Source organism: Sardina pilchardus, chromosome 20, assembly GCF_963854185.1.
Source record: "Sardina pilchardus chromosome 20, fSarPil1.1, whole genome shotgun sequence".
NCBI lineage: Eukaryota > Metazoa > Chordata > Actinopteri > Clupeiformes > Clupeidae > Sardina > Sardina pilchardus.
This window is the reverse complement of record NC_085013.1, coordinates 1,336,833-1,354,594: the sequence shown is the minus strand read 5'-3', so window position 1 is coordinate 1,354,594 and position 17,762 is coordinate 1,336,833. Positions and strand designations below refer to the sequence as shown.

Below are 17,762 nucleotides of genomic sequence, written 5' to 3'. Positions count from 1 at the left end.
CTTCACTCCTCTCTCAGCACATAGCGCCGAAATGCACTCCCCAGCATCAATCGACCTTAGAAATCCACTCCACCACCACTCGAAACACCACAGCATGATAAGCAAATGGTCAAACAAATGAGGCAATTACTGCTATTGAGGGAACAAATGTAAGCAGGACTAAAAACATCCTCCAGCGCCCTCTTATGTCAGGCAAGAAACAACAAAGGTCAAGATAATACCCGACTCGACCAGGCCCAGGTTTGGTAGAGATATACGTGTGTCAGGTCTGGGATTAAGTCATTTGGGAGTTGGGAATACAAAGTGTGTGTGTGTGTGTGTACGGTAGGCTGTGCTTGCTTCCTGTCCAGGGCAGAGATTTAGCTGTGAGATTGGTACGGTCCTGCTTAACCTGATTGGCTTCCCATGCACCCAGTCAAGCATGTGAATGACTTACACAGCATGGAAACATTTGAATCTATGCCTGTTGCTTGTCAGCTTCCACTGAAAGTTGAAAACAGCCACCTGATGACATATTTACCCTTGTAAAAAGAGGTATTGTTGGCTGCAGGCTACAATAAAAAGGCCCACCACACCACCAGAGGTGATGCAGTGTGTGTGTGTGTGTGTGTGTGTGTGTGTGACCGTGTGACCGAGTGAACCTTCTCCTCTGCGCCACCTTCTGTGGTCCAGAACATCATTCATTATTAGGGATGCAAGACAAAGCTTCTTGACTCCCTGAAGCACTTGACATAAAAAGACCCCGAGATCAGCAATGATGAATTTATTCTTTAGGCTTAGTTTCTAGATGAATAGAGAGTGTGAGTGAATGGATGTGTGTCTGCCCAGGAGTGTATGAGTTGGTGTCTGGCAGTGCGTGACTGTGTGTGTGTGTGTGTGTGTGTGTGTGTGTGTGTGTGTGTGTGTGCCCAGTGGTGGTGTATGAACTTGAGGTGTGTGTGTGTATGCCCTGTGGCAGTGGATGTACGCTGTGTAGAGAGAGTGAGACACCCTTCAGCAGATGGGCCCAGGCGTGTCAGAGCGTGTGTATTGACGTGCTGCAGGAGCACTGGGTGTGTGCGTGTGGGTGTGTACGACACAACACATGCCGCCTATTACACAATCTGTACTGAAAAGAGCAACAAAAGGGGACAGATTATTCACTCCTTCACCGTCTTCTCCTTCTGTTTCATTCTCAGCCCTCCATCGTCCTTTTTTCTTTCTGTTCTCTCTCCTTTCCAAACAACTGTCTCCTTTGGTTAATTCCACACTCAGTGAGGTCGGGCTCCCATGTTCCAGTCAGATGGAATAAATAAAAAAATAAATGTGCAAACAGATGACCGAGCGAGGGGAGAGTGCACATGGGGGTGATGGACTGCATTCGCAAACCGAGCTGCCGGGTCTAATTTCACCAGCGGTCAATCCAACTCCCACTGTGCTTTGCAGCTGCCAGGGGTGGCCGCAGGGCCTGGGGAGCTGGCCAGTAGGGTCACAGGGAGGTCAAACACGAGAGGGCCCAGAGGCCTTTGTAAGGGCATCTCCGTGCATCAGACACAACAGGCCCCCAGGGACCTGGAAGAGGAAGCGAGTCTGCACTTCACTCCCTCCCCTCTCACAGTCCTTTAGAGAGCAGCACCCCACCTCACACAGGACACCTCTCAACATCCCTCCTCGATCCTCCAGACTCGTTCCCACTGATCTAGAACTAGCACTGGATAGACGATCCCATTGTTGCCGCCCCATCATTCTTTATCTAGATCAGTGAGAACGAGGACCGAGGAAGGAAGTGAGGATATATAAAACACCAATGAGAGGCACCCCATATCACTGTTTTTCATTGGGGACTTTTTCCATGTCAGTCTAATCTGTTAATTGGTGTGACTTCTTTGCTTCACAAGTAGCTAGACACCTGATAAAATCTCCGTTAGTCATGTTGAAGGAATGTTCTCCAAGTGTGTTTATTTGGGCTGTTTATGGCCTCTGTAATGTTTGGAGAAAAGGAATCTGCAACATGCATGAATGCAATGAAAATAAAATCATCTAAGGCAATCATGTCTGCTATGCCATAACCTCCTGAGCTCTGTCTTATTGACCAACACCTCACGGAGAAACTCACACAGGCAGCTTCTTTATTACATCTTTTAATTAACAAATTCTTTCCATAATATAAAAAAAGGTTCACAATGACAATCACTATAATAAAAAAACAACAACAACAAAAACAAGCAGCTTGCAAATAGAGCAGGCAACACAAATCTATGCTTTAGACTTCAATATATTTTCACAAAGTAAAACTATCTGCACAGACTACCTAGTTATTTCATCTTGACACTACATCTAGCTCTGCAACATAAGCATTTTGTAGAAGGTTTCATTTCAGAAGAGACATACTTTTGGAACATACACTATTGATCACTGTGGAGCAACTAAACATAATCTCAGTACAAAAATAAAGAAAATGTCCATGAAGCAAGTGCAGCTTCCAGTTTGGAGAGCAGAGAGTTCAGTCCCTCTTCTGTTTGCTGTGGGAAATGATTGTTTGTGTGTGTGTATGTGTGTATGTGTATGTATGTGTGTGTGTGTGTGTGTGTGTGTGTGTGTGTGTGTGTGTGTTAATGCTGTGATGGGCACGGTAGACGGCTCAGTTTTGAGAGAGGTCAAGTCACCTCTCCTTCCTACAGACAGACAGACAGACAGACAGACAGACAGACAGACAGACAGACACCAGGGCCTCTGAAGAATAGTGAAAAAAGGTCAGCAGACTGCCTTTGAGTTCCTCTTGACCTCTTCAGCTGGCAGACCAGCCATCAGTTATTGGGGATCATAGAAGGCAAGTGTTTATAAACACACACACACACAAACACACACACTGTACACACTGTACACACTGTACAGCAGGTGGGCACACATACACACATACATTTGACTAGTAATCCTTTGATGACATTCAGACATGGAGTGGTTTAGATGCTAGAGGCAGGCTGTGGGTTGGCTGTGGGTGTGGCCTGTCGTGGCATGGTGTACATGGCGCCCAGGAACTGGTCGGCGATGCGCCCGGCCTCCCGCAGGCCGCTCAGCAGGGCACCGTGCACCGTGGCCGGGTAGTTCCTGATGGTGTGCTCGCCCGCAAAGAAGAGGCGTGGAACAGGCTAGGGAGAGAGAGAGAAAATGTTCTAGAACATACAGGAACTTTCCACACAGGCCGACGAACACAGACACACACCAATGCCATTTTTCTAAGTTAAAGTTATAAAATGTAGAAGATCTCTATAAAGCAGGAGGATGAGAATAATGCACAATACACTAGTACCAATCCCCAATGAATGCATGTACCCATCCTGTAAAAACAAAAAACATCTTAAATAGCCTAGAGTTGGACTAGGTGACAGCTTCCAGGCTAATCAGGCTATTCACCACTGATTTACAGTCAGCACTAATGAACAAATAAACTGTACGCCAGCAGGGTCCCCACTCTTCAGCACAACACATATAAATAAGCCGAGCCCTGTTCATTAGGACTCCCCCCCCACCCCACCCCTGAAATTAAAAACACGTCAGGGTGGTGACTCCTCTGCATGTTTGTGTGGTCTAGAGCGGCAAATTTGGGGGGGGGGGGGGGGCTTTAATAAGCTGGTGTGATGAGGAGCCAAGCCCAATAATGGGTTGTCGTGGGATCATTGGTTGCAGACTCAGACAGAGACAGTTGCGTTTGCAGTATAGTAAAAAAAAATGTTCTCATGTAATCAAATTGAGAGAGGAAAAAAAAACCCCAACGCCAACCATCAGCCAATCTCCAATGGTGAGAACGTCTGCAGTCACCGCATCCCACTGGAGTGGACATATCTAGTTCATGATAGGCCTATGCACAGCCCAAAACTGTCCTTGACTGGAATAATAGTGTTTGTACTTGATATCTCCAACCTCCTTGTGGCAGCCGAGTGTTGGCTGAGGTCTCACTGCATGTCGTACCTGTGATGCTCCTGGGATTGCGGGCCCAGGCGTTATTGGTTGGGCCATGAGGTCATAATCGTTGCCAGAGGAACCGGCCGCCACATATGAGTAGGAGCCGCGGGCCCAGGGGTCAGCACGCCAGCGTGTCACCACCGTCTCTTTAGGCTGCAGGGACAACAGGGCACAACAAAGACTTATTTCAAGGAGACACACACACACACACAAAAAGTACAGAATAACAATACATAGCACAATAACAATAAGACAATTGACCTGTACAATGTCTTCTCAAATAAAGCATGCTGTGTTTTCACTTAGGCAAAAAAGACTAAACACCATTTAAAGAGACCCTATGCAACTTTCTGCAGGAGACGATCGCTCTTTGTTTACATCTGGAAGTCTGAGACGAAGAACCACGCTTGCAATTTATATATTTAAATATAGCCTATACGTGTATAAATATACACGCTAAAGCTGTCGGGAAAGCTCTGCAGAGAAAATTTAAGCATAAAACGAGCGAAAACGAACAATGAAACCGAAACCAGAGATGAGATCGCCAATCCTGCATAGTTCCTCTTTAAGTCTATTTATGTTTAGCAGGTCATCATGGGCTGAGCATTCTACACCACGCATACAAAGAGCCTCATCAATTACTTACTGAGATATTAAAGATGCACAACGTAGGAGAGCTTTGATACCGACCGTAAGGCATCACCTTTGTGGCTCTACATGGGTATGGCGAGTTACAGCCATACAATAAAAGCATATAAGCCTTTACAATTCTCAGTAACTTCTGGAAGAGTGCACTCCTGTTGGCCCAACTAAAGCACAGAGCAAATTCTGTGCCTGAAGTCATCAAAACATCAAACATTTACAAACTCCTTACATATAATGATTCTGTACATCCATCTATCCATAAATTACAGGAACGTGTGTTTGTCTGTTATTCACATCTCTCTTGACCCGTTTGTCCAAATGATTTCAAACTTGACAGGTGTCTTGCTACAGGCACGAGTAAGTGCAGTGCCAAGTTTGACATTGTTTGGATAGAAATGCAAAAGATATTGTTAAAGGAATACGCCACCCAAAAATGAAATTAAGCTAGTCTTGGTCACCCCCAGAGTTAGAACAGTGAAAAAAACCCGGTTAAAATCCGTCCGGGCATTCTCCTGCTTTGGGAGCAGCGATTTTAGCTTTAGCTTAGCACAGTTGCTGTAGATGAAGGGTGTCAGTGAGCACGTCCTCCAAAAAAGTGACCGAGACGTCTACATTTTTTTCTAAATATATCTTGGGAGCCGTGTGTTCAAAACGAGTACAAATCATAATGCAAAATCGAACGAGACTATTACCTGGGCAGATCTTTACTTGGAACTATATTCAGCCTCATCGCCGACGAAGCACCGCTAGCTAGGCGCAAAGTTCTCACGTAGCACCACTTGAATCCCATCCCGTGAAGTTCCAGTCGAATCTAGAAGTTGGGAGTTTACAAGACTGCTACGTGAGAACTTTGCGCCTAGCTAGCGGTGCTTCGTCGGCGATGAGGCTGAATATAGTTCCAAGTAAAGATCTGCCCAGGTAATAGTCTCGTTCGATTTTGCATTATGATTTGTACTCGTTTTGAACACACGGCTCCCAAGATATATTTAGAAAAAAATGTAGACGTCTCGGTCACTTTTTTGGAGGACGTGCTCACTGACACCCTTCATCTACAGCAACTGTGCTAAGCTAAAGCTAAAATCGCTGCTCCCAAAGCAGGAGAATGCCCGGACGGATTTTAACCGGGTTTTTTTCACTGTTCTAACTCTGGGGGTGACCGAGACTAGCTTAATTTCATTTTTGGGTGGCGTATTCCTTTAAAACAGTATATTGCTAAAAGAAGCACACATTGCTTTTTTCCGCTCTAGCCACTGGCCACTCCCCCTCTCACAAAGCACAGCGAAGGACCAGCGACCGAGAGGATAGAAGCAGATTTGATTAAATAAAATATTTTATATGGTTTTGTTCATTTTGCTGCACTGTCTTTAAGTATTTTGCAATGCGTAAAACATTGCCACCATAAATGCTGTGTAGTGAATGTGGTGAAACACAGTAGGGGGTTGAAGTGGTTGTTTAATTAGGTGCAATTTTGAGTTTTGTTGAGATCAGATCACGTCAGCAAGTGCCATTGTAGACAGTAGAGATTAGGATTTTTTAGTACAAAACTATTTTAGTAAACTACCTCTTCAACAACGACTTAAATCTGACGGCAGACCTATGCCAAGATTGGAGGTTCGTATTGAGAGGGTAGAAGTTTTCAGGAGTTTCAAAGAAGGGAGAGAGAGAGAGCCTGCATTGCCGTGACATTGCGTGTTCCTTAGCCTATTCTTATATGCTCTGTAGCCTACGCATAGGCCTAATGTAGTGATGGCCGAGTATGCAGTTGTGTGGAGGACATCCTACAGTAGGCAATGTGTGAGGGAGGAAGGGAAGGAGGAGAGAGCGTGTGTGTCTTACTGACGTGTCTTGTGTGTCTTGTGTCCAGTTTACTTCACATGGTCTGTAGGTATGAAGGTATTATTGTAACAAGTGGCCCGCCATCATTTGGAAACTAAACCACGTAGCACTAGCATGACAGTTGTGTTTATCAGTTTATCTCCGAGGTCCAAGGCATGCTTAACGTCATTGTTCACTCCCAAATTGCGTGTGACGTGCTGCTAGGCAACGCCTCCCATAACTCGCCTCTGAAACCGGCTTCAAACAACCCCGGGACCAAAACACGTCTACTTTTCACATTGCGAAATCCCCTGAACCCGCTATTTCTTAAACGCTAATGTATCGTTTCTCAATGTGAAAGGGGCTCTAGAGTGTTTTAGTGAATCATCTTATCACCTTATCTTTTAAAGCAGGCCTACCTGCAGGCATGTAATTTAGCTACAGGTTTTCTACAGCTATAGCATGTTTGAACGAGCACTGCACTAGTTCTTCTAAACCTCATGTTGACTCACCTGTGGGACAGCACTGCTGCCAAAGATGCCTTTGAGGATGGCGAGGCAGCGGCCAACGATCACATCGTCACTGATGTTCTCCATGATGCCCGCTGCTTCTCCCGCCATCAACGCCAACAGGATGGGAGCTGGGAAGGGACAAAAATAGAGGACAGAGTTGTGGTGACTGCACAGAGGGGCAGACAAACCCCCCACAATGAAGTCCAACAATGTGTCAGTCTCCAGAGGTGAAGCTCACCCTTGTAGAGGTTCCAGAAGAGAAAGAGCTCGCCTCGGCTGGCCGTGGTGCTTCCCACATGGCCAAACAGGTTCACACTGGGGTCCCAGAACACACGGTCAAAGCACAGCACCACCTACAGGAATGGAAGACACATCCACCCACCTTCACTTTACTTAACCAGGACACTGCACACATCCATTTACAAATATTTAATTTGAGGACTGACTCATAAGAACAACATTGTTTGTGTTAATTATTTGAATTTGAACAAGAGTTTATCACATACGGAAAACAAACAAAGCTCACCCTGAGGTGATGTGAAATATTTTACTATAAGCTTTATCGATCCACTTAGTCTACTTAGCATCTTAACAGTCATGGCAGACCTAGTCCAGCTGGTTTCAATACTGCTAGTGACGACAAAGCCAGGCTCATGTCTGATGCTGGGCGCCATCTGGTGGTCAAAGCCAAGGAGGGTTGCAGGGTTGCATAATACTGCAGCATTTTTCTGCTGCATCCGAATTAGAGCAATGAGGAACCACAGAGGGTGATGCACTCCAGAGCATCAACAGGGTGTGTATGTGTGTGTGTGTGTGTGTGTGTGTGTGTGTGTGTGTGTGTGTGTGTGTGTGTGTGTGTGTGTGTGTGTGTGTGTGTGTGTGTGTGTGTGTGTGTGTGTGTGTGTGTGGTGTGTGTGTGTGTGTGTGTGTGTGTGTGTCAAATCTTACCCTGCCAAAATTACAGACCATACATGAGCGTGCGCTATTACATCAGTACAGCTGATGGACAGTGGACAGGGCTTGCAGGTTTTGTTCACAGGTGACCTTGTCCCAAATGCTGTAACTTCTACTCATTCAGCCAACAGATTTGTGCTCCTTTAACCCACGTCAGAAAGCTACGTACTTGACCAACAACCAATCAGAGGCATAGAATGACTGGGAGGGGCTGTCGGAGTGTGCGGCTGGGTGTGTGTGTGTTGGTGACGTTGACACAGTACGAGTTTCGACTAGTCTATTTGCTGTTTGTTTGCATTCATGGGGTTGTTAACTTTCACGGCTATCTCAGTTCTGCATTAAATTGGCTGCCAAGAATGGAAGGAAACTACTTCATCACAGCATGACACATCCTGAGATCACCAGCTTAAGCGTGCATCTCACAGCAACACAGTAGTGTATACCTTGTATATGTGTGTGTTTAGAACATAAGTACAGTGTTTCCCACAGGATCTTCTGAGATTATGGTATGGAGACCTTGCTTGAACCCTCTAGGATGGGTTCAAGACAATTTTGTGTATGGAACAAATTGAGGTTACATTGGTTCATTTATAGTTATATTTAGAACATTTTGGTGCTTTAAATAATTCAATAATAAATAACACACTGGTGGGTAGTCTTTTAGTAGACCTATGAAGGGTGATGACAGAGCTAGGCGATATACCAAAAATACTCAATATATCGCTTGTTTCCACGCAAAGTATGGCATTTATCAATGTGAACGTGATCAGTGCTATACGCTCAAATCTCACGTCTAGTCTGAACTCCCGTACTCCTGTACATGTGCAGCCTACTTGCTGTAATGTAGCATATTACAGTATATTGACACATTTGATGGCTTAAAATAGCCATAGGAGATGATTATACTTTCTCTTTGGCAAACGCAACATTTATTAATTATATATTTAAAATTATTTTCAAAGGGCATATTTCAGTGTCATATGGTTTTGTAATGTATGTATTTATAGTATGATGCGTTCTCTCTGCGAAAATAAAGTCTTTTGCGCTTAGATCGCTCTAGTTTCCCACCTTCCTTGATGACAGCTTCTAGCTGTCAAAATAACAAGGTTCAGCTGGACGTCACTGTGGCTCGAGATCACTAATAGCTCTTTTGGACGTATAATGCACTTTCATGTCGTAAATCCTAGGGGCGAGGCCATTAAAACGAGCATATATAGAGGCGTGATATTTAAATTACGCTTGTTTCCAGCCGCCACATTTATCAACACACGTTTATTCTTACGCTAGAATTGGAGTGATACGAAAGATTGATCACACGAGCCTTGTCATATGATGGTTTCTGCGCTCAGATATACGCTGGTTTCTACGCTCGGGCGTGTGTTCAGAAGAAGGTGTGATGTCTAGGTGCTGAAGAAGAGTAAATGTTCAGTTCAACAGTGGTGGCAGCGCTACTATCTAGGAGTAGCATAGCATGTTGTTCAACAATGAGCTAGCTGAATAGAAGATGGAAGCAGTTTTGATTTGGTTTGGAAAGGAAATTGCAAGGCTTTTGAAATTAAACTTACGATATCCGTGCATTAAGGCAGAGGGACTACCTATGTGCACATCTCACATACATTCTTTCCTCAGGCTAAATGTTCGTCTATGCTTCCTCCAGTTTGATTTTTAAATTAAACTTATGAGATTTGTGCGTTGAGGCAGATTAGACTACAGTCTATGAGTGCATCTGACGCCAACCTGTATCAAAATGAAAACACAACCGTGTCAACCAATAACCTAATTAAATATTGCATCTGACCGTTACCTTACCTTCTATCCAACGTAAGCCATCATCATTCATATGAAGACACATCATTGACAGATTGAAACAAACTAAATTTATTTGGCAAGTTACCTAAAGCCGTGAAGCCATGCACAAAGAAGTGAGTGAACAGTTTATCCTGAAGAGTGGACAGGCAGAGGGGACTTTCAATGGTAAGGAAGAAGAGAGAATGATAAAGCCAAATAACAGGCCCTGACGAATGCTCTGCAAATAGGCAATGTGTCGTATTATGTACCTTGTTGAGGTTTCCGAAGCCCATCCTCTGGATAGCGGCAGTCTTCCACTCGGGCAGTGGGGGCACAAACTGCACAGCAGGCGGTTGTTGCTTGAGCACGCCCAGTGGGAGTGTGCACAGCACCGCGTCACACTTGTAGATGAATGTCTGAGTGGTGGAGCGCGTGTTCACTGCTATCACCTCACAACCTACACCCAATATAAGGAGCAAGGGAATTTAGATTAGTCAGTAGACCCTGTCATGGTAGCGTAGCATAGCTTTGAAGTTACGCTACTGTCACAGATAAGTTCTTGCAATTGCAATTAAGAGTGGACCTTGTGTTTGCGTGTTCTCTTTTCTGTTGATGCAATGCATTTGAGAGTGTAGCCTGCACGATGTAAAGAAATAAAAGGGACACCACCAAATGTACAGTCTAATGAAGGACCGTATTTGCATCGTGTTGCTAGAGACCTGATGCTAAGCACATTGCTTATGCTATTGATAATCCACCTTCAAAATAGCAGTGCTGGCGACCAAATACATTTTTTTTATTGATTATTCGTATTAAACGTATGCAGACCCTTCCATTGTATGCCCTGTCTCTTGTACATACATACATACACACACACACACACACACACACACACACTACAAAGAGTAATATGGGACCTGAACTCACCAGAGGCAGTGTAGCGGACTTGTCGCACGGCAGTGTTGAGTTTGATGTCCAGCCCTTCAGCCAGAGCCACGGGGACACATGAGTAACCGTTACGCACCGTCAGGTGACTCCCTGTAAACTCAAAGTCATCATCCTGAAAGCGAGAGAGAGTGGGGGAGAGACAGAGACACACACACATATATGACTTTTCCACCCTTTATCCAAATAAACATCCTTGATGCGTGACAAAAAGTAATTAGCAACAGTAACATTGAGGACAAAAGTTTGACAAGGGCGCATCAAAGAACACAGGCTGTGTGTTGATGTGCATTAAATGGTGAATTAAATGGTAAATAACCTGGTCCCAGTGTTTGAGGGATAGGGTGGAGAGCGGGGTGGCGTTGGCAAACTCCAGGTTGGCAAAGTGCCAGTCAAGGATCTGCCGGTCACGGGATGACAGGTACACGTCACTGCAGGAACAAATCAAAGACAAATACATGAACACTTGTAATGTGATGTCCTAGACCTAGATTTAAGATATGAACCCCAAAAGGCCGTAGGTTCCAGTGATTTTAGAACAGCTAAAGAGCATTCTTAGACGTTGTTGTGTGTGTGTGTGTGTGTGTGTGTGTGTGTGTGTGTGTGTGTGTGTGTGTGTGTGTTTGTTTCACACCTTGGGGGATTGGCCTCCAGCTCCTGAAGTCTTTCCTCCAGCTTCGCCTGCATCTCCGTCAGCTCATCATACTCCTGGGGGAGACCAACGTGGAGTCAGAGCGCAGTCAGAGCACAGGGAGCTGAATGAGCAGTCACAACTACTCATTCAGAAGAGCGCTGCCCTGAGCTCTCCTGCACACCCAATCCACACAGATTTCAGCAATGTAATATCCCATCACTCTTCAGAGAATGTGAGTGTGTGTGTGTGTGTGTGTGTGTGTGTGTGTGTGTGTGTGTGTGATGGTCCAAGAGATCGGAGTTCGGGGTCAGTGGGAGAGAGAGGTGTTCAAATCATTACACCCTTATTGAAATGAACTACAGAATGCTATGTGTCTAAAATGATCTGCAACAGTAACACTGATGACAACTGTTTCAACAGTGGACCAGAAATACAAAGAGGCAGACTCTGACTGACTGCTCTACTACTCCCCAAAGCCATGCACAGACAGACAAGGATTCCTCCATAATCACCATTGTAAAATAAGGCTGAAGAGGGGAATTTGTGACAAAGAATGCATTTATTTAATCACATCCAATTATCTGCCTAACAACATAAGTGCTTTTAATGGATCTCAAAAGCAGCTGGAGGGACTGTGTGGGAGACGGCATGTTGCCAAATGTGTCCTTCCCCCTTTTATTTCTTGCACTAGTCCTCAGTTTTTATACCAATTCCCTTTTCCTGTTCTGGGCCCGTATTCACAAAGAATTTTAATGCTAAAAGTAGCTCCTAACTGACAAATTTAGGAGAAACTCTTACAAATAATGGGCGTGTCACTCCTAACTTTAGGACTCTTAATTGTTTTCACTAAGTTATTCACAAAGCATTTTAAGCCTAAAAGGAGCTCCTAAGTCTAGGACAGCTAAAAAGAACTCGAGAGGACTTCTAACTCACTAAAACCTATTCACAACCTGCTTTTAGTGGCATTTCACGTCGCGATGCAAGGGAATAATTGTGCATTGCAACTAAGGATGCAAATGCAATAATGGCAGACAACCAAAACCACCATTGCATGTAAACTAAATGTAACGTCTCACTGTGCCTAATTAAATTCAATCGTTTATCCTCTTTGCAAATGTAGGCTACGTGTTTTCATACAGATTAATCTAAAACATATGGCAAAGATACTGCTCCAGTCCGTAGTGTTTCATTATGCCTATAGGCTATTTGCTTTACTCTTTATTCATTTAGGCTATGCCTATTTATTCATCATCTTCCATCCTTCACAGCCCGACATAGCGCACGCATTCTCACCAGCTAAGACCGAACACCTGTCACTCAACTAGTCATCGTAGGGGAGGTTTTTGCCATCATTCCCGCATTATAATCATCAGCCAATCAAGGTGGTCACTTTAATCAAGCTCGTGCATGAGTAATGACGTCAACCATAGCAACGAAGACTCACTATTAGTTTAGGAGTTGTCATTTCTCCTCACTGAAAGTAGCTCTGAAAGGCTTTGTGAATAACTTTTAGGAGAAAACTCCAAGCTAATATCTTTTAGTGCAATTTAGGAGTACTCTTAGTGCGAAGATAAAAATCTTTGTGAGTACGGGCCCTGATGTGCACATTCCTGAAGACAAGAGAGAAGTTAGTTTGCGGGATATGGTCCATGCAGAGTGCAGGTATAAATAGTAGCGTAGCACGTTAACATGGCTCAGTGCCCCATTAATAATTATGGTGCTGCTTGGAGGCAGAGCTGTGAAAAATAAAACACTCAAAACGTAAATAACTCTGACAGAAGTGCAGAAAAAATAGGTGCGGAAATGTGTGTGTGTGACTTGAAACTTAGGAATGGATAAAATGCCCCTAAAGCACACTGGAGTGGCACTACACATTTAGATGCAGGCCTAGTAATTCAGCAAGCTGCCTGATCATGTAGGACAAAGGGTCTCCTTCATTGCTGGCCAGGCCGAATTCAGTACTTCTGATCAATTTAGACCAAAGACTTCTTCATGGCTGGCTAGGCTGCATTTAAAGACTTCTGGATGCAGTGAGTGTATTTGGCTGCGTTCAGACTGCCAGCCAAAATCCGATTTTTAGCCCATTCAGATTGGAATCGGATGTCACTTTTGAAGTCTGAACAGTGACCGGTCACATGAAATCCGATTTTTGCAAAACGGATCCAAACCACATCCAGGAGGTAGTTATATCACATTTGTATCGGATATGGACAGATGCGTCTCAGTCTGAACAGCTCACAACACTCAGATCGGTTTTGACTGTCCATGACGTGACTTTACGTGCTTTACATGCACCTATTTCGAGTTGTGGAACAACGTTACGGCTATGTCTTTTGACCATGTTATATTAAAATTAGACTAGGCTAAACAATACTCAATGCTAAATAGTGCATTAGACAGTCTGCTCTGTTTCTATGGAAGTTGCAAGAATCCACGTTGTTCTATAATTGTCGTTAAATAATTAAATAGCCTTCCAGCAGTTTGAAGCGGAGCTTGCCACCGAGTAGTTTCAGTTTGTCACGCAAACGCGCACACGCATTCATGTATTCAATGAACACTCATATAGTTATATGGCTCCATGTTTATCACATCGAATTAGCAAGTATTTCCTCCTGTTTTCGTTGCTACAGCAATCTGTCAGATCTGTTACTAATGTGACCCAGTCTGAACAGAGCCATATCCGATTTGAACACTTAAACCTAAAAATCGGATACGAGAAGGAATCAGATTTGAATCAGATTCGTCTGCAGTCTAAACACAGCCTTTGCTAAACTGCCACACCGCCTGAATAACATACTTGTAAAAGTACTGAGCATACTTGGGACTGAATTGAATTGAATACAAATGCTCCATTATACAGTGCCCCCTGGAATTATTGGAACCCCTGGTAAAGTTGACAAAAAAAGGCATTAAAAAATAATCTACTGGTGATTTATTGTAATCTCACAACAGAAACAGTGAAGATAAATCCAACAGTGATGCAAATTCATTTGAGAAACACAAATGTCGTCTAAAGAAATACATATTTCTAACAAAAAAACAAGTGCCACAATTATTGGCAACCCAGCCCTCCGTTGTCAACAACAGCTCCTAATATTCTCTTATGACATCCCAGAAAGTTGGACAATACAAATCAAGGGATTTGAGACCATTCCTCTCTTAAAAATCTCTCCAGGGAGACTGGGTGACCACAGGATGGTACTCCTCAAAAGTGATTCTTGTGGATTTCTTTGCCTCCTCACTGTGCATGGGGGCAAGATAATCATGGGTCTATGTCTAAGAAAGTTTCTCTCATATCCTGGGATATGCCCGCTTGACAACGGGAGAGACAGAACTAACGACTGGCTTTTGGCCGTAGCAACCAGCCATTTAGAACTAACGACTGGCCTTTGGCCATAGCAGCCATCCATTTAGAACTAATAACGGCAGTTTTGTCCTGCAAGTAGAAAGTTGATATGTGGCGGATATGTGATATGTGCTTTGCACGTCGCCGGAGTTCTAGACCTCCACCTAGCCATTATTTCCATCGAACCGGTCACCTCGTCGGCAGTTATCCTTCACACATAGAGGATTACAAAATAGACTAAGCCACCTTGACTTAGCAATAAGGGCTAATTGGGCTGTGGCAGCTTGTGTCTTTGTGTACCTTGCAGAGGGCGGTGAGATCACGGTGTTTGCTCTTGACCAAGAACTCTGCTGTGATGTCTCTGGGGGGCTTCACCTCACTGGCCTCCTTATACTGCTGGTGGAGCTCCTTCACCCGCTCCTTAGTGGCAAACATCTGACACAGATGGACAGAGAGGTAGAGGAGGGAGAGAGGAATGGAGGGGAAATGGAGAGATGGGGAAGAAGAAAAAGAGCACAAATATAGGTCATCAACATTCCATAGACAATCCCTAAAGTCTCTGTTCATTTGGACCCTTACAAATACTACCCCTAGTTGTGAAATGTTGTGAATTAAGGCACCATAGTAAAACAAAAGAAAGTGAAGGCGGTGTAAAAAGAGTTCAGGTACCTTGTTGAGCAGTTCCTTGAGTTCTTCTTGAGTTTTCACGATTTTCTTCCAGTGTTCGATCTGTTCATCCTTCACATGCTTCTCCTGTAACCTGCACACAGGCACACAGCAACATTAAACCAGAGCTAGCAGAGTAAAAAGAATAATGAGGTTTCGGGACAAAGTCAGGAGAGATGACTGGAGAATTACATTGAGGCATAAGGAAGAGACATGAGTAGAACAGAGGAGAGTGTGCAAAATAGAATACAGTAGAATGAGCTGTAGATCTGGAGTTTCTTAGAACTAAACCATGGCACTGGTATATAGGCAACAATGTTCAAATGCCTTTAATGGACAAATCTACATGTTTAACCCTCTAACCGCCCAAGGCGCCGTACGGCGACAAGCAACATCACTGATTAAAACAGACGGTAGATCCGAGTAGGGTGACAAATCGCCTTTGAACTCTCCACCACTAGTTGGCAGACATCCAGAGCTTCGATTCAAGCCCAAATTCGAGTAAAAAAGTTCAGGAAGTGCCTGCATTACTCGCGAGAAACAAAAAAAAAAGACGCATTTCCTGTTTATAATGCGGAAGTGAAATGCGCGATCGCTATGCACAAATTGAAGCAGAAAAACGGCAAATGTTAAAAAACAAAGTCGTGTGTTATGAAGTCTTGAGTCTGCCATTCACCTACTCTGATTCTGAAGGAGAATATCTGCCTTTTGGAGATTATGATCGGTCGTTCATTGGCAGTGACAGTCAAGTGACAGTCAAGATGCGTCTGTGAATGGAGGTGGGTCTTTGCGTGTGTACGTCAATGTTTACCTGCAGCAATGTTGACCAAAGGGTTCAAATAAGCATGGTGTGCTTGGTGCCAGTGATAATCATGATGATAGTGTCTGTAATTGACATGGTACAGACAGCAGGTCTAGTAAAAATAGGGCTCTGAAGAACTACAAAGTCATCCGCGATAGGAACTGATTTGACCAGGCTACTTTATTATTATATATATAGTAACATAGGGATTGTGGTAATACTAATAGTTTACTATTGTTGGTTTACATGTGGCTGTGGTCCTGTTTGTTTGTTATGTCGGAGAAATTACAAAAATCAAAGTAAAACTGCTCAAATGTGTTCAACAATCAGTATTTACTGAAATGTGCATAATTTGACGCTATTGCCATCCTGTGACGTCATAATATGCAAATTAGATGAGTAAATGTACTCCCTTTATAAACTTTAGTTCATACTCAATGATTTTCACATTTACAGTAGGACTTTATCTCTGACCACTTTCAAGCCATGGCCTTTTGAATTTTTTATGCAAAAATCCAAAAAAACCCGGGCGGTTAGAGGGTTAAAAGCCATAGTCCCTCACAATCACAGTAAGTGTGTATTAGGTCTATCTATTTCAAAGAATTACATCTGGTCATCACTAAAAAAGTCTAGTATAAAGAAAGACTCACATGTCAAAAGACAATTACCCAAACCATTTACATACAATGAAGGCATAAAAACATGGGCGTCCCACTCACTGGATGACCACCTCCAGGGCCTGGCCCAGGGACACGGGCTTGTTGTTGAGGAAGTTGAAGTCCAGCTGATGGCTGAGGTAGGAGGTGGCCTCCAGCAGCCGGTTGAACTCCTGCTCAACCATCTCATCCTTCTCCTTGGGCACCTGGGGCCAAATACAAAGGTAAAGAAAGAGAAAACATATATGTGTAGAGCTGAATGCAATGCTAATTATTGGTCTACACACTAGAACTTTCCATCAGGCTTTCCCACTTCCAGGTTGAAGTCCTTCTCAAAATCCTACAGAGTTGTCATCTCACATACCAAACATTCAAAGTCAGGCAAAACCTTCAGAGGTCATATTTGGGCTTCATTAACAACCAAGGTTTTCACTGCAGTTGTTACACTAATTGGTAATCTTCTGGCAATTTTAATTGACACATACCAAATTCAAACAGCAGCAGCACTTCCAGAAGCCTCTGTACCCCTAACCAGGTTTCTTCCTAGACTGCACTAACCCTCATTCAGACAGTCCCTCAAAGTATCAGGGATGGGAGCACCTACACAGGATCTCTTACACACGAACAGTAATAGTAAGGTAATTTATCTATTTATTTATTTATATATTGAGCTCAATGCAACACACACACACACACACACACACACACACACACACACACACACACACACAATGTATTTGATACCATGCTAAAGTTGCCTAAAAAGAGGAATATAAAATCATAATTTGACAATTGATCTTAATGTCTTAATTCAAAGTAAAAATAAAACCGCCAAGTATACCAATTTTCTTTCTGGTTGAAGAATGTATCGTAAATAAATACATGTTCTTCCTAAATGCTAGGGGGAAGGAAGTATTTGACCCCCAATGTCATCCTATGGGAATTTAACACATAGGGTTAACATAGGGGCAGGCAGATTTTTATTTTTCAAGGCCAGCTATTTCATGGATCCAGGATATTATGCATCCCGATAAAGTTCCTTGGCCTTTGGAATTAA

The 17,762-nt window shown here is 43.7% G+C and overlaps 1 protein-coding gene across 2 annotated transcripts in view; it reads right to left on the bottom strand.

Moving 5' to 3' along the window:
• Positions 1-2,091: 2,091 nt before the first annotated feature.
• kdm1a (lysine (K)-specific demethylase 1a) overlaps positions 2,092-17,762 on the bottom strand; it is a 38,805-nt gene continuing 23,134 nt past the window's right edge. For both annotated transcript variants that reach the window (XM_062522283.1, XM_062522284.1), the window contains 11 exons: positions 16,769-16,911; positions 15,251-15,341; positions 14,882-15,016; positions 11,236-11,309; positions 10,921-11,032; positions 10,584-10,716; positions 9,926-10,113; positions 7,153-7,267; positions 6,915-7,042; positions 3,949-4,095; positions 2,092-3,128 (listed from right to left, as the gene is read on the bottom strand). In XM_062522283.1, coding sequence (XP_062378267.1) covers positions 2,943-3,128; positions 3,949-4,095; positions 6,915-7,042; positions 7,153-7,267; positions 9,926-10,113; positions 10,584-10,716; positions 10,921-11,032; positions 11,236-11,309; positions 14,882-15,016; positions 15,251-15,341; positions 16,769-16,911 — 1,452 coding nt within the window. In that variant the 3' untranslated portion in view covers positions 2,092-2,942. The remainder of the gene's footprint in view (positions 3,129-3,948; positions 4,096-6,914; positions 7,043-7,152; positions 7,268-9,925; positions 10,114-10,583; positions 10,717-10,920; positions 11,033-11,235; positions 11,310-14,881; positions 15,017-15,250; positions 15,342-16,768; positions 16,912-17,762) is intronic.